Raw genomic sequence first — 14,131 nt, 5'->3', positions numbered from 1 at the left:
GGAGGTGAGTGCCCGCTGCCACCGTTTCCCGTGGACACAGGAAGAGTCTCGTGCTGGAGAGGTTTAGAAAGAGTGTGCCCGGGAGCCAAGTGCAGTTGCATTGAGTTGCCAGCTTCTGCCTCCCTTCCTGCCTAGGGAGGAGACGGAGCGCGCGCGCGCGGAGTGTGGAGAGGTAGGGGTGGCTCCCGTGGCCACCCTGGGGATCACAAGCTCCTCCCTGCCCCGTTCCTATTGGCCTCGGGCTCCCCCGCCTCCAGCAGCCCGCTCCCGCCCGGGGGGCCTGTAGGCTACTACGGATAAATAGCCCTCGGCGCCTGGCTTTAAGATAGGGGTGGAGAAGCCCCAAAGCCCTGCCGTCACTTTCCAGGGGGCCCGTCAGGCCCGACAGGACGGGACAGAGCAGGGTGGGGGAGCGTTTGGGCATACATTCAGACCCCCGGCATTTTGCTATCATACGGCTGGAGCTCCAGAGCGGCAGAAAGTTTCGGGCAACTCCTGCCGCTGGGGTTGGGCAAAGCCAGGACTGCGCCGCCCCCGGCCGGGATATGGAGCTGCTGTCGCCGCCGCTGCGCGACGTAGACTTGACGGGCCCCGACGGCTCTCTGTGCAACTTTGCCACAGCGGACGACTTCTACGATGATCCATGTTTCGACTCGCCAGACCTGCGCTTCTTCGAGGACCTAGACCCTCGCCTCGTGCACGTGGGTGCGCTCCTGAAGCCGGAGGAACACTCGCACTTCCCTGCGGCTGTGCACCCAGCCCCGGGCGCGCGCGAGGACGAGCATGTGCGTGCGCCTAGCGGACACCACCAGGCGGGCCGCTGTCTGCTGTGGGCTTGCAAGGCGTGCAAGCGCAAGACCACTAACGCCGACCGCCGCAAGGCCGCCACCATGCGCGAGCGGCGCCGCCTGAGCAAAGTCAACGAGGCCTTTGAGACGCTCAAGCGCTGTACGTCTAGTAATCCTAACCAGCGGCTGCCCAAGGTGGAGATCCTGCGCAACGCTATCCGCTATATCGAGGGTCTACAAGCGCTGCTACGCGACCAGGACGCCGCGCCGCCCGGAGCAGCTGCCGCCTTCTACGCGCCGGGCCCACTGTCCGCCAGCCGAGGCGGCGAGCACTACAGCGGCGACTCGGATGCGTCTAGCCCGCGCTCCAACTGCTCCGACGGCATGGTAAGGCTGGAACCCCGGGCTAGAGGAAACGTGAGACAACACTCGGGGGTATCTGGGAAGCATTTCCGAGGGCGGGGGACTTGCCCTCTGGGCCGCGGGTTGGACGGGGAACCTTCCCGGGAGTGGACCCCCCTGTACTGGGCAGCTGTCACTGGGGTGGCCGAGGGTTTCGGGAACTCACGGAATAGATACGATCCAACCGACGGGGAGCGCTATTAGAACACTGCTGCACCGTGATCTGCTTTTTCTCCACTTACCCCTACTTCCAAAGTTAAGATTTGTGCTCTTAGGTGGCAGTCCGTCCTCTATTTGGCATGACATGCTGCAGACAGCTCCTGTTCACCCTTACCCCACCCCCCACCATCAAGTAAGGCAGGAAACTCGTGGCTGAGACTTGGGGAGGTGGGGAGGGGACACAGAATGATGCTGCGGTCCCGCGGGCCTGAAGTAGTCGCCCTTGCCGTTTGCAGATGGACTACAGCGGCCCCCCGAGCGGTGCCAGGCGGCGGAATTGCTACGATGGCACCTACTTCAGCGAGGCGCCCAGCGGTGCGTATGCGCGCCTCCTTCCCGCGTTCCCCTTTGAGCTGTCCCGGCTTCCCTCAATCTAGGACCGCCCCCCGCACTCCCCGCCCCTCCCCCGCGCCCAGCACACACGTGCACATACACGCGTCCTGGAAGATGGTACAAGGAACGAAATGATAAGCGTGTAGCTCCCTCTCTTTTCGCCCCTCGCTCTCGCTGGATCGCACCGGACATGGGCATGTCCTCACTTTCCCGTCTGTCCCAAAGCACTGGGACCAGAAATAGGAGAGTTGTCCGAGACTCAACCTCTGCGTACTAACCTATCCCTCCCCGCGCAGAACCCAGGCCTGGGAAGAGTGCTGCAGTGTCGAGCCTCGACTGCCTGTCCAGCATCGTGGAGCGCATCTCCACGGAGAGCCCCGCCGCGCCCGCGCTTCTGCTGGCGGACGCGCCGCCGGAGTCGTCTCCGGGCTCGCACGAGGCTGCTGCCCCGAATGAGGGCGACCGCGGCACCCCCACTCCTATCCCCGATGCAGCCCCGCAGTGCCCAGTGGGCGCGAACCCCAACCCGATCTACCAGGTGCTCTGAGCGTGTGGGCGGCCATGTCAGAGGACACCGTTGTCCACCCGCCCAAGGGATGGTGCCCTAGGGTCCCCTCACGCCCAGAAAATTGAACTTAAGTGCCAATCTCTGCCCCCAAACGCGCTTTAAAAGCGACCCCTTACTAGGGAGGAGAAGCAAGAGAACTGGTGTGTTTTTGCCTCCCGGAACCACAAGGACACAGTCCTTTTTTCCACGCAGTACCCTTCCCTGAGACCCGCTGCGATGGCTGTTGGTGTTCCTCCACGGGCCAGAGCTGATCCTGGAGGGGCCTGGCCCTTTCTCTGTCTCATCCCTTTCCCCCATGGGAGGTGGGACCCGCACAGACCTAACCCAATCCCCAGTCCGGGTCTCCTTTCGCGAGTCCTGGAGACGTCCGCTTTTTCCCACCGCCAGCGCGCTGCGCTCTCGTCCTAAGTTCAACGAGTGTAACGGTAACCACCCCCACCTCCTGTTCAGGACCACTTTTTGTAATACTTTTGTAATCTATTCCTGTAAATAAGAGTTTGCTGGAGCAGGAGCCCCTAGGGCTATATTTATCTCTGAGGCATGGCGTGCGGTGCGCAAGGGACTTTGTACGTTTATACCAAACGAGGGCGAGCCGAGGGCGCTCGCTCGGGTGTTCGAAATAAAAAACGCTAATTTATACCGCTGTGGCTCTGGCTTTCCCTAGGGAGAGGAGAAGCATATTGACCCGAAGGAAAATCTGCAAGCTGGGTCAGCTGTTCAGGAACTGGCCCTGTAGGTGGCAAGGTGGAAGCCTGGGACCCGGAGAAGGGAGGGAGGGATACATGAATCTCCAATATGTGGGGACGTTCCTACGACCATGACGAATATCATCACACACAGATCAGTGGTTTTCATGTCAGATGCATGTTAGGATTATCTGAGTAGTTTATAAAGAGATCCATGCCCCCCCCCCCCCCAGAGATTCTGCTTTATCTATCTGCCCCCAGACACCCAGGGCCAGGTTTTGGTATTTTTCAAGAGCTCCCCAGCTGATTCCAAGTGCATTCAGGATTGAAAATCACACTTCTCCATACACAGAGTGAAGCCAGAAGGATCACTGGGAAATTGTGGTCCCAGGTGCCACTCAGATCATCATGGGTACAGAGGATGTGATAGGGTGCTCACAGCATCATGAGGAGTGTAAAGGGACGTGGTACTTATTGGCTCTTAGTGATAGGTTTATCCATAAGGTGACATCATTGAAGGCCAGGCAGGTACAGAGGCCTCTACTCAGCCAGTAAACTAGAACCTAGAGCATCTTGGCACTCTCAGATCCCATAAGACCCAGACCCTGCAAGGGAAGGGGCACATGCAAGCCTGCATCACCACCTGTGGCATGCATCACCACCTGTGGCATAGATGCTCTCATTAAGGTATAAACACTCGGAGGGCAGAGGAGGCACCACTGATTTAGCCAAGGTGGTGAGGAAGACTTCTTGGAAGAGGTGCCACATGAGCTGTGTCTTGAGAAACAAGACAAAACACTATAGTGCTCATAGATCCACACACAACCACAGGGGAGATCTCTCTCTCTCTCTCTCTCTCTCTATCTCTCTCTCTCTCTCTCTCTCTCTCACACACACACACACACACACACACACACACACACACACACACACACACACACACTGTGGCACTTCTGTCCTCTTATCCTCCTCTAGCAAAAGTCCTTCCCCCTGTACATGCCATTCCACTGTACCCTGACACACATACACTTGCCACCAAGACCTCAATGTTTCCTATCCTAATTCCACCCTCACAGACCCTCATTGCAAGACGCACCGCCAGCAGGAAGGGCCTGGTTATGTATTTTGGGATCTGATCTCTGCTTGAAGGAGAGCCTCTGCTCTCCCAACACAGGGTTGCTGAGGAGCCACCAGAGCTGCTCTGTTACTGACAATTCTTAGCGTTTCTTCTGGCTGCTTCCCAGATGTGCCATAGGCTTTCTTTCTTTATTTTTAATTTATTTTAGAGAGGAGAGAGAGACACAGAAGGGGGGGAGGAGCTGGAAGCATCAACTCCCATATGCATCTTGACCAGGCAAGCCCAGGGTTTCGAACCAGCGACCTCAGCATTTCAGGTTGATACTTTATTCACTGTGCCACCAGAGGTCAGGCACCATAGGGTTTCTTATACTCCTTTGAGACCACTTGGGACTCATTCATGAATTCATTCTTTTGGGAGATGGCAAGTCTTATGCTGGATGAAAATAGAGACCAATTGGCACAGTTCCTGCCCTCGGGAAACACCTAGACTCTTGGGAAAATTGTATCTTCTGGTAGCTGGTTACATTACCAAGAATTAAGTCCTATAATGGGTTTATATGTGGCAGAGGCCCACGGTAGGAACAGAGAGTATAGACAAGCAGGTCACTCCTAATAAGAATCTCAAAGGAGTTTGTCAAGAAAGACAAGTCAAGTGAGGCTTTTCCAAGCTGAGGAAACAATAAGTGCAAAGACCTGGAGATGACAGAAAGCAAACTGTGCCTTCATGGAACCAAACTCACAGCGAGGGACCAGAGGTGAGATGGGGGGAAAGCAGTCAGGGCCACGATGAACCTCATTTGGGCCTTATCCTGAAGGTAATGGGGAGCCATAGAAGAATAGAAACAGGGGAAGGATCCAAATAAATTTATATTTTAGAAAGGCCAGTCTGGTCTGGCAGAATGGATAGGATGGGAGACATGTCAGAAGGCCACCAGAGGACACATAACATTGTGTTAGAGGACACATAACATGGCCTGAACTGGGGCAGTGACTGGCGATTGGCGAGAAGGCACAGGAGTGGAGAGGGTTGTGCCAGATTAAGTGCAAGTGTTGAGGGTACAGTGGAGAACCTTGAAGGCACAGTCACAAAGCTAAAAACCCACCAGGGGAATAGCCATTATACCAAGAACCAGGTAGATAGATGCTATATTACAAATGCTGAGATGGGCTACAAGGAAAAGTAAAGGGTGTAATGAGAGAGAGTAATGGGGTGTGAGAAGGTAACCAGGTGAAAAGCAAAGAAGGCAGAGTTTCTGTACTGAGGGAGTCAATTACAAAAACAAAGAGGGCCCTCGTAGCCCATAGGGAGCCAGTGTGCAATTAGAAAAAGTGTCCCTCTTTCCCGAGGACACTGCTGTGCACAAGGGTTCGCGGCTCGGTGAGCCATGATGGAACTTCAGCCTTCACTCACCTGTGCACTCTGTTCCTACCGTGGGCCTCTGCCACATGTACATCCATTATAGCACTTAATTCTTGGTAATGTAACCAGCTGCTAACAGATATAATCTTCCCAAGTGTCTGGGTGCTTCCCTAGGACAGGACTACATCCACTGGTCCCTCTTTTCACCCAGCCAGGTGCACTTGTGCAGTGAACGACCTGCCTAACTGTTCACGTTGCTTTGTGCATGGAGGTCCTGAAGCAGTGAAGAAATAGGAACCAGGGTTGAGGCTCTGGTTCGCTTCTGAGTGGGCGGTCGTGCATGCAGGGACGGAGACCTCAGGAGTTGCAGCAGCAGATATAAGGACAGATTTAGTCCAGCATACTTCCAGATATAAGTGACAGAAACCCAAATTCAACCCAGCTTACACCCCACAGGGGTGTTGGAAGGACATGGGGAAGAGCACTATGTGCATCACAGCTTCCATGGCCTGCAGAGCGGGCACTGGGGCTCCTCCTGCTTGTCGGTCCACGCCCCTTCCTGCCTCTGCTTGGCTTTATTCTCGCCTACTTCATGTTGGTGTTCTCCAGCAACTCATGGGTTACCTGAGATCTTACCATTAAACTCCAGTTAGAATTCTAATTGAATCAGCTTAGGTCATGAGGCAGGAATCGAACCCAGGTAGAGGGGCTCCAGAGACCACACTTTTGGTTGTCTTGCTCTGTGGCATCTACAGGGGAAATTAGGAAAGTCAGGAGGAAGGAAAACAGCTGGAGATTGGATCACTGCATAAATGATGGGATTTGAGGTCCACCCTTGGTATATGTCCTTCACTTCCATCCCTGGTTGTGGTGGGGTACATCTAGCTGAACTCAACCCATTTGCAGTATAGTTAAAATGCCCCTTGTTCTTGGGGCCATTTTCACCTGGGCTGGATCTGAGAATAAACTGGGCCATGCTTTCCACAGAGATACATATGTATGTCTCTGCATGTGTGTGCTCATACAATAGCACACGTGTACTCAGAGCACAGCCCCAGAGGCAGATGTACCATGAAGTTTAAGCTTTAGGTCCTCTCCCTTGCATGACCCTTTTAAGGCCCTGGGAAAAGCCCTAGAAATATGTTTACATGGTCTTGCTGTTTTTTTAATTTAACAAGATAAATTATTTTAGCCAATTGGTTATGACCATTGTCTGTACTCTGATTTTTCCCCTTGTGTTGGGTGGCATGTATGGGCATGTTGCTGTCCTATACAAAGGTATACATTTCGTCTGGGTTTAGTGGAATATATCTTAAATGGTATATAAAAACAGAAGCAATAACAATGAACAATGAAATAAATGATTCTGACATTGACAAGACAATAGTACCTCAAAAATATATTTGAGTCATACCAAAAATCAATTTATTAAAAGAAAGAGATAACTTTTTAATAGAATTATTAAAAAGACTTGAATGTTTGATAATCAATCAATGAAGAAAAGTGAATTGTATGAACATATTGGAGAATGTGTTAAGTTTTTGCTGGTCTACCACAAAATTCTAACATCAAGAAAGACAACAAAAACATAATATGCCAGTATAACAAGACCTCAACATCAACACACATTTTAATGAACATTGTCAATTTTAAATCTTTTTAAAAATAATCAACACACACACACACACACACACACACACACACACACACACACACACAACCCTCAAAATACCTTGAACTCTTACAGATGAAAGAAACTCGATGGGAGTTTTCCCCAAATTTGACACCAGTCCTAAAATTGTACGTGCCATTCGCAATAGGGCGGTGAGTCTGAAATAAGCTTCCCTAAATTATCAAGGATACAAAACAAATTTCAATCAACCATGTTGAGGGAAAGACTGAATTATCTGAATTGTCTCTCAGTGCTCTGTATAGAAAATGATGTTATAAAACCATTGTCACATGAAGAGGCAATAAAGAGTATGCAGCCGACCAGGCACAGTGGAAGGGAGTGGGCAAGACTGGCAAGAAGAAAGCACAGGAGAGGACGGCAGAAGGATGCGGAGAGGATGAGGAAGATAAAGACACAAATGATGATGGTGCTGATGATGAAAAGTTGGTTCTAGCCTAGTTTTTTCTCATCAATAAAATACTTAGATCCTCTGCACACAACACATTACCATTAAAGAAAAGAAATTAAAATGTGAGGCTGTGTGATATTTGTTTTTATACCATACAGGGTTATTTTTGTATAGTTTTTTTTTTCAGACAACATTTAACACAGGTTTTAATTCACATAGAACTTTCCCGGTATCAGGGGAAAGTGAGTCCCAGATGATGTCAACGGCTACATAATTGCCGGGATCTAAGCCTGGCTGTGCGGTTGACCAGCTCTGAGAGCTGGGGAAAGTGGTTAACCCATCTGGATTGGGCTTTCTCTCTGTGGAATGGATTAGTGAGTTTAAAAGATATGTTCTGAAATTCTTTAGTAATTTACTCGAAGCATTTCAGAGAAATAAAAACATAATGAAGTAGATCTTTTACTGATAAGGGAATTGGAAGCATGACAAACTGAGGTTTTTCTCAGCATAAGCAAATAATTCATAACCTCCTGCTTTACTGATCCTTCTTTTACTTTTCTCGGTCTTTTATTGAGATATAATTCTTATACTATAAAACTAATCCTTTTAAAGTGTTCAATTCAGTGGTTTGTACTATATTCCCAACCTTGCGCAACCATCACTACCATCATTCCTGAACATTTCTATCACTCCCGTAAAACCCCTACCGATTAGCAGTCACTCTCCACCCTCCTCTTTGCCCCTGGCCCTTGGGAACCACTAATTTGTTTTCGTCTCTAAAGATGTGCTTATTCTGGCTTCTTTCACTTAATATAATGTGTTCAAGGTTCATCCATGTTGTGGTGTTTATCAGCACTTCATTCCTTTATACAGCTGACTAATATTCCATTGTATAGATATATCACTTTGTTTATCTAGTCACCAGTTGATAGATATTTAGGTTATTTCCATTTTTTTTTTTTAGCTGTTATAAATAATGCTGCTATGAACATTGACCTACAAGTTTTTGTGTAGACATAGGCTTTAAATTCTTTTGGGTATATACCTAAAAGTGAAATTGCTGGGTATTATTATAATTCTCTGTTTAAGTTTTTGAGGACCTGCCAAAGTTTTCCCCAAAGCAGCTGTACCATTTTACATTCCCATTAGCAATGTATGAGAATTCCAATTTCTGCATACCTTTGACAACACTGTTACTGTCTTTTTATTCTCGCTATCCTAGTGGGTGTGGAGTGGTATCTCATGTCATTTTGATTTGCATTTCCCTAATGATTAATGATGTTGAGCATTTTTTCCTGTGCTTATTGGCCATCTGTATACCTTCTTTGGAGAAATGGGTTTTTTTGTAATCCTTTTTCAATTTTGAAATTAGGATTTGTTTATTTATTGTTGAATTATAAGAGTTCCTTATATATTCTAGATACTATATCCTTACCAGATATATGATTAGCAAATATTTTTTCCCATTCTATGGGATGTCTTTTCACTGTTTTGATCATGTCCTTTGAAGAATTAAAGTTTGTTTTATGTATTATGGCAGTGGTCCCCAACCCCCGGGCTGCGGACCGGTACCGGTCCATGGGCCATTTGGTACTGGTCCGCAAAGAAAGAATAAATAACTTACATTATTTCCATTTTATTTATATTTAAGTCTGAATGATGTTTTATTTTTAAAAAAATGACCAGATTCCCTCTGTTACATCCGTCTAAGACTCACTCTTGACGCTTGTCTCGGTCACGTGATACATTTATCCTTCCCACCCTAAAGGCCAGTCCATGAAAATACTTTCTGACATTAAACCGATCCATGGCCCAAAAAAGGTTGGGGACCACTGTATTATGGTGAAGTGTAATATGTTCGTATTTTTCTTTTCTGACCTTGTGTTTTGGGCATCATATCTAAGAAACCATTACCTAATCCAAGTCCTTCTAAGAGTTTCATAGTTTTAGCTCTTACATTTAGATATTTGATCCATTTTTAGTTCATTTTTGTATATGGTATGACAAAGCTGTCCAACTTCATTCATTTGTACGGGGATACTCCCCACACTATTTATATTGAAAAACATTATTTCTCCCCATTGAATTGTGTTGACACCCTTGTCAAAAATTAACTAGCCATAAATATATTGGTTTATTTGTGGACTTTCAATTTTTATTCCATTGATCTCTGTGTCCATCCTTATGCCAAACACATAGTCTTGATGACTGTAGCTTTGTAGAAAGTTTTGAAATCAGGAAGTGTAGGTCCTTCAACTTTTTTTTCTTCAAGGCTGTTTTAGCTCTTCTGGATCCCCTGCATTTCACGACTGTATCTTTAAGTAGCCTGTCCTGGTAGTATTTTCAAGAACCACACACCTTGCCTGTCACAACATGGAGCTGTAAATTGGCATGGAGATTTAAAGCAGGTCCTTTTTGGTGCATAGAAAACCATAGTTATACGTGGGTATGATTTTTTTTTTTTTCATTTTCAGTCATTCTGATGCAGCCTTTATATAATAAATGTCGTTTTGTTCACTGAACATCATTCTGTAATTGCAAAAAAAAAAAGTTGCGACTGTTTTTGTTAGCATTATGAATGCTTCTGAGCAACTATAACTTATTTAAAAACATTATGTAGGTGTGTCAGGCAGTTATTAAAAATATTAAGCTAGTTTTCCTAGATTTTTCATGTTCATAATATTTGTCAGCTTTTTGAAATTTGTATCTGGCCCCTTTTCTAATTCTAAATAAAAATATTCACTTTTGTACACAACTTTCCATTCTTTTTCTTTTCTTTTTTTTTTTTAAAGACTGACTTCCAAATGTATAATCTTCAGGTCTCACAAACCTGGACCTGCCCCCGCACAGGACTGACCATATTTACCTGCAGACTGACTCACCGGTGCCCGCCAGGAGCACACACAGGAGAACCCACAAGACTCCTATCAAAGGAGTCAAAGAGGAAGGAAAACCCTTGAGATAGCCTCACATCTGCAGCTGCTTCTGGGAGAACTCAGTGGCCCTTACCCGATCCTCTGGGGACACCCTCGCAGAAATGCCCACGCCCATCTGCCCTCTCTACACAGCCGCACCCTTGACATCTTCATGTATCCTTCACCACAGTCATCATTATTTCCCATTCCTCCCCTCACTCCCACAGTCGGCAGCAAGAGGCACTGAGGCCCCATCTTCCCCCAAACCGAACAGGCAGGGCTGACGCTCTGCCGCCTGGGCCACGCTGACACTTTGAGGGCTGGATGTTGCTGAGAAATGGCAGGAGCCCATGGGGGTAAGAGCTGGTCACAAAGGGTTTGGAGGGATGGGCAATCCAACGGAAGGGGACCAGAGGAAGGAGAGGAAGTTCAGTGAGAGCCACTGTCTCATTTAATTCTCACAAAATATTATTTCCTTTATGCAGATGAGGAAACAGGAGCCTAGATATGAAAAGTGACTAGTTTACACAGCTAGTAAGCAACAAAATGATATTTGTAACCAAATATGTCTAGATCAGTGGTTCTCTCAACTGGAGGACATTTTAACCCCTAGAGGACGGTTGGCAGTGTCTGTAGAGCGCAACTGTTAGGACTGGGGAAGGGGTGCTACTGCCATCTAGTGGATAGAGGCCAGGAATGCTGCTAAACATCCTACAATGCACAGCACAGCCTCCATAACAAAGATCTGGCCCAAAATGCCACTAATGCAGTGATTGAGAAACCTTGGTCCAGCACTTCCCCAGAGTATTCTTCACCTTGGCCCCTTTCTTGACTCCCCTGATTTAAAAGACCTGGAATCCTGTTGCCTGGGGCTTCAGGAAGAAATCGCTCTACACCTACCCGTTCCCAGATTAGGTACCAGGGTCAGTGCTCAAGTCACAGATTCAGCTGCCAGTCATCAATTTCCCACTATGGCACCTTTAGGTTCATTCTCACCTGTCCATTAAAGGAAAGAGTTCCTATCTGGGAAGAAAATCCCTGTCAGTCCCACTGCTTACTACCACCCCAAAGCCTATTCTGTGTGCAGTTTAGGTTAGGTTCCATATGTGGCCACAAGATGGCACCCCAACCCATCAGGAATGCTAAAGCTGGGCCTGGGAGAGCAGCAAACAGGATGTGCCAATCTAGTCAAAGTCTTGGGGGCCAGCCTTGGGCCAGTTCCAGAGCCTAGCAGGACTAGATCCAAGGCCTGCAAGTGCCAGGTGTGAGACTATAGGCCAACCATGACTTCAGGACTTCTTCATCTTTTTCTAGTCCAGCCCCAGTTTGTCCTCTAAGCCAGTCCCACCACCGATCTTACTGGAGCCCAGCAACTCCTCCCCTCTAGTCTGAACATGAGAAATTCCAGAGCTGAGTGTTAAGGATATAGGGCTTATCATTATTCACATACAACAAAAAAGAAATCGAGGCACAGAGAGATTGAGCAATTTGCCCAAGGTCATAGGTAGTCGATGATGGAGCTGGGATTTGAACCCAGGCAATCTGGTTCTATGCTCCTAGCCACTGAACACCACCACCTCATTGGTAGTTCACTGCCCCCTGTCCCGCCTACTGATCCCAAAGACCTTGGCATTGGGACCACAAGCTTGCCTCTTGTAAGGGGGGCACTGCTCAAAAATGAAAAGGGGTGAGGTTCTCAGCTGGGCTGAGGGTCTGGTTCGCAGTTGTGAGAGAGAAGCTAAACTTCCATCAGCAATTCCTCCTCCCACCCCCACTTCTCTGGGGCCCTTTTCCTTCTTCTCCTGTGATGCCCTCTTGAATTTTCTGGGCTTTCTGCAAATGCCAGCCTTCTTATAGTGTGAAGAGGGAGTGAGAAAAGAGACTCTCATGTCCCTACTTAGGATAGAGAAGGTGGGGGCACTCTTTGAGGCCTGGGCTGGGAGGTGTCATCAAGGATGAAGGTGAGACTCCTAAAGTGGGACATGTGGGGTCCCCTCCCCCACCTGGGAGCTGTTGTCTCTGAGCCCTCTCTGCTTGCCTCACAGGGGATCTTAGGGTGTGATTGATACCCTTTGACACTCCCCTTCCCTCCAACCCTGGCCTGCCTCTTTTTCTAGCACATCCTCCAGGACCGGGCCTGCCCAGAGCTCCTAATCTGTCAACATTCCCATTACTGTCTCTCCTCCCTCTTCTCTCCACCATTTGGGACACAGTCAGCTCCCCCACTGTGACACACCAAGAGGTAGTAGCCAGAGGGGGCTTCACACTGACTCCCTGAGAGACCCGGGGTAAGTCCCTCCCCCTGACTTGCCCTCAGTTAGGGCTCCAGACGCCTAGGGCCTCTGATCTGACACTGGGATTCTAGGATCCCAGCCCCTCTCCTGGTCTTTCTCAATTCATCAAGCCTTTAATGAGGAGTTCCTGTGCTCTGGGCATGGTGGAAGGAAGCAAACAAGAAGCTTCCCTTGGGGAGCTGATAGTCACTTTTTGGAAATGAGATGAGCTACAGTAAAGGTTGGGGAGTCATACTTTGACCTCACATGGCCCTGCAGGAGAGGAAAGGGATGGATCCCTGGGCCCCTGTGGCTTGCAGAATCACAGAAGCCTTCCAGAGGGTGGAGAAGGGTGACATGTGGCTGGAAGGAAGGGAAGATTTAGGAAAACCTCATTCTTGTCTCTCCCCATTTGATTTCTCCCAGCCAGGTGTATGTCTGTGTCTCCATCTCTCTGTATCTATCTTTTCTTTTTCTTTCTGTGTGTCTGGAGTGTCCATTTCTCTACTTTCTCACCTCCTTAAACTAGGGCAGAGCTTTCTGAGAGCCTGGTCCAGGGTATCAGAATTTGGGCTGGGCTGAGCCACTCCGGATCAGGCCTCCTCTTGGTGAAAGGGAAGCTCAAAAGCACTCTCACCTTTGCATTATCCTGAGATTAGGGGGAAATATCTCCCAGTTAGGGGAATAACACAGATCAATCTCTGGAGGGAGACCTGGCCCCTCCAGCCTGGCCTCAGACTCCAGACCTCTCTTTAACTCTGCCAATCTCCACCCCTGTTTCTGCCCTAACTCTACCTCTCTCTATCTCCCCTCTTGTCCTTCTTTTCTGTCCCTCATCTCTTGCCCTGCCCCTGGCTTCTCTCCAACAGTCTCCACTCCTCTAAACCTTTTCCCCACCACACACAGGTTTCCCCTCAGGCTGGGCTGGGATTCCCCGGGCCAAGCGAAGAGAGATGCCTGAATTCAGCGGCACAACTTTGTCCTCAGGCCCACAACAGTGTCTGTGGGTCAGTGTCAAGGGACAGCTGTCTGCACAGTTAGCAAGTGCCAACAGGTAAATAAGAGCTTCGTGTCTTCTTAATTAAATCGCCCTTTGCCCAGGCAGCCTTGTGTTCGATTGAGCTGTGCTAAGATCAATAAGCCTCTTTCCCGGCAGAGCCACCTCTGGAGCTAAGCCTGCCCTTCCCAGCCCTGTCCAGGCACACCTGCCCACTTCCCCACCAGCCTGGGAGTCCCTTGAGGGCAGGGTCTCCTGTGCTCCTGTGCTCCTGTGCGGGGACAGTCTGGAAAAAGTAAAGAGTGATTGCAGAACTGAGTAAACTGAGGCACTGGCAGTAAACACAGTCCAGGAAGGCTTGGAGGCCCGTAATGCAACTCCCACCCCCAGGATCATTTCTGAAGCCGTAGGAATCATCACAGGCAGCTG

At 48.8% G+C, this 14,131-nt stretch overlaps 1 protein-coding gene across 1 annotated transcript; it reads left to right on the top strand.

The window, feature by feature from the left end:
- Positions 1-343: 343 nt before the first annotated feature.
- Positions 344-2,933, top strand: MYOD1 (myogenic differentiation 1). The gene is made up of 3 exons (XM_066360558.1): positions 344-1,175; positions 1,646-1,724; positions 2,039-2,933. The coding sequence occupies exons 1-3, from the start codon at positions 546-548 to the stop codon at positions 2,287-2,289; spliced, it is 960 nt and encodes a 319-aa protein (XP_066216655.1). The 5' UTR covers positions 344-545; the 3' UTR covers positions 2,290-2,933.
- The last annotated feature ends 11,198 nt before the right edge of the window (positions 2,934-14,131 follow it).

This window comes from Saccopteryx leptura, chromosome 1 (assembly GCF_036850995.1).
Source record: "Saccopteryx leptura isolate mSacLep1 chromosome 1, mSacLep1_pri_phased_curated, whole genome shotgun sequence".
Classification (NCBI taxonomy): domain Eukaryota; kingdom Metazoa; phylum Chordata; class Mammalia; order Chiroptera; family Emballonuridae; genus Saccopteryx; species Saccopteryx leptura.
This window is presented reverse-complemented; position numbering and strand designations above follow the sequence as displayed.

Coding starts and splice junctions, on each gene's coding strand:
- MYOD1 (XM_066360558.1), top strand. CDS start 546: ATGGAGCTGCTGTCGCCGCCGCTGCGCGACGTAGACTTGACGGGCCCC. Junction 1,176..1,645: donor CCAACTGCTCCGACGGCATG/GTAAGGCTGGAA, acceptor TGCCGTTTGCAG/ATGGACTACAGCGGCCCCCC. Junction 1,725..2,038: donor CTTCAGCGAGGCGCCCAGCG/GTGCGTATGCGC, acceptor CTCCCCGCGCAG/AACCCAGGCCTGGGAAGAGT.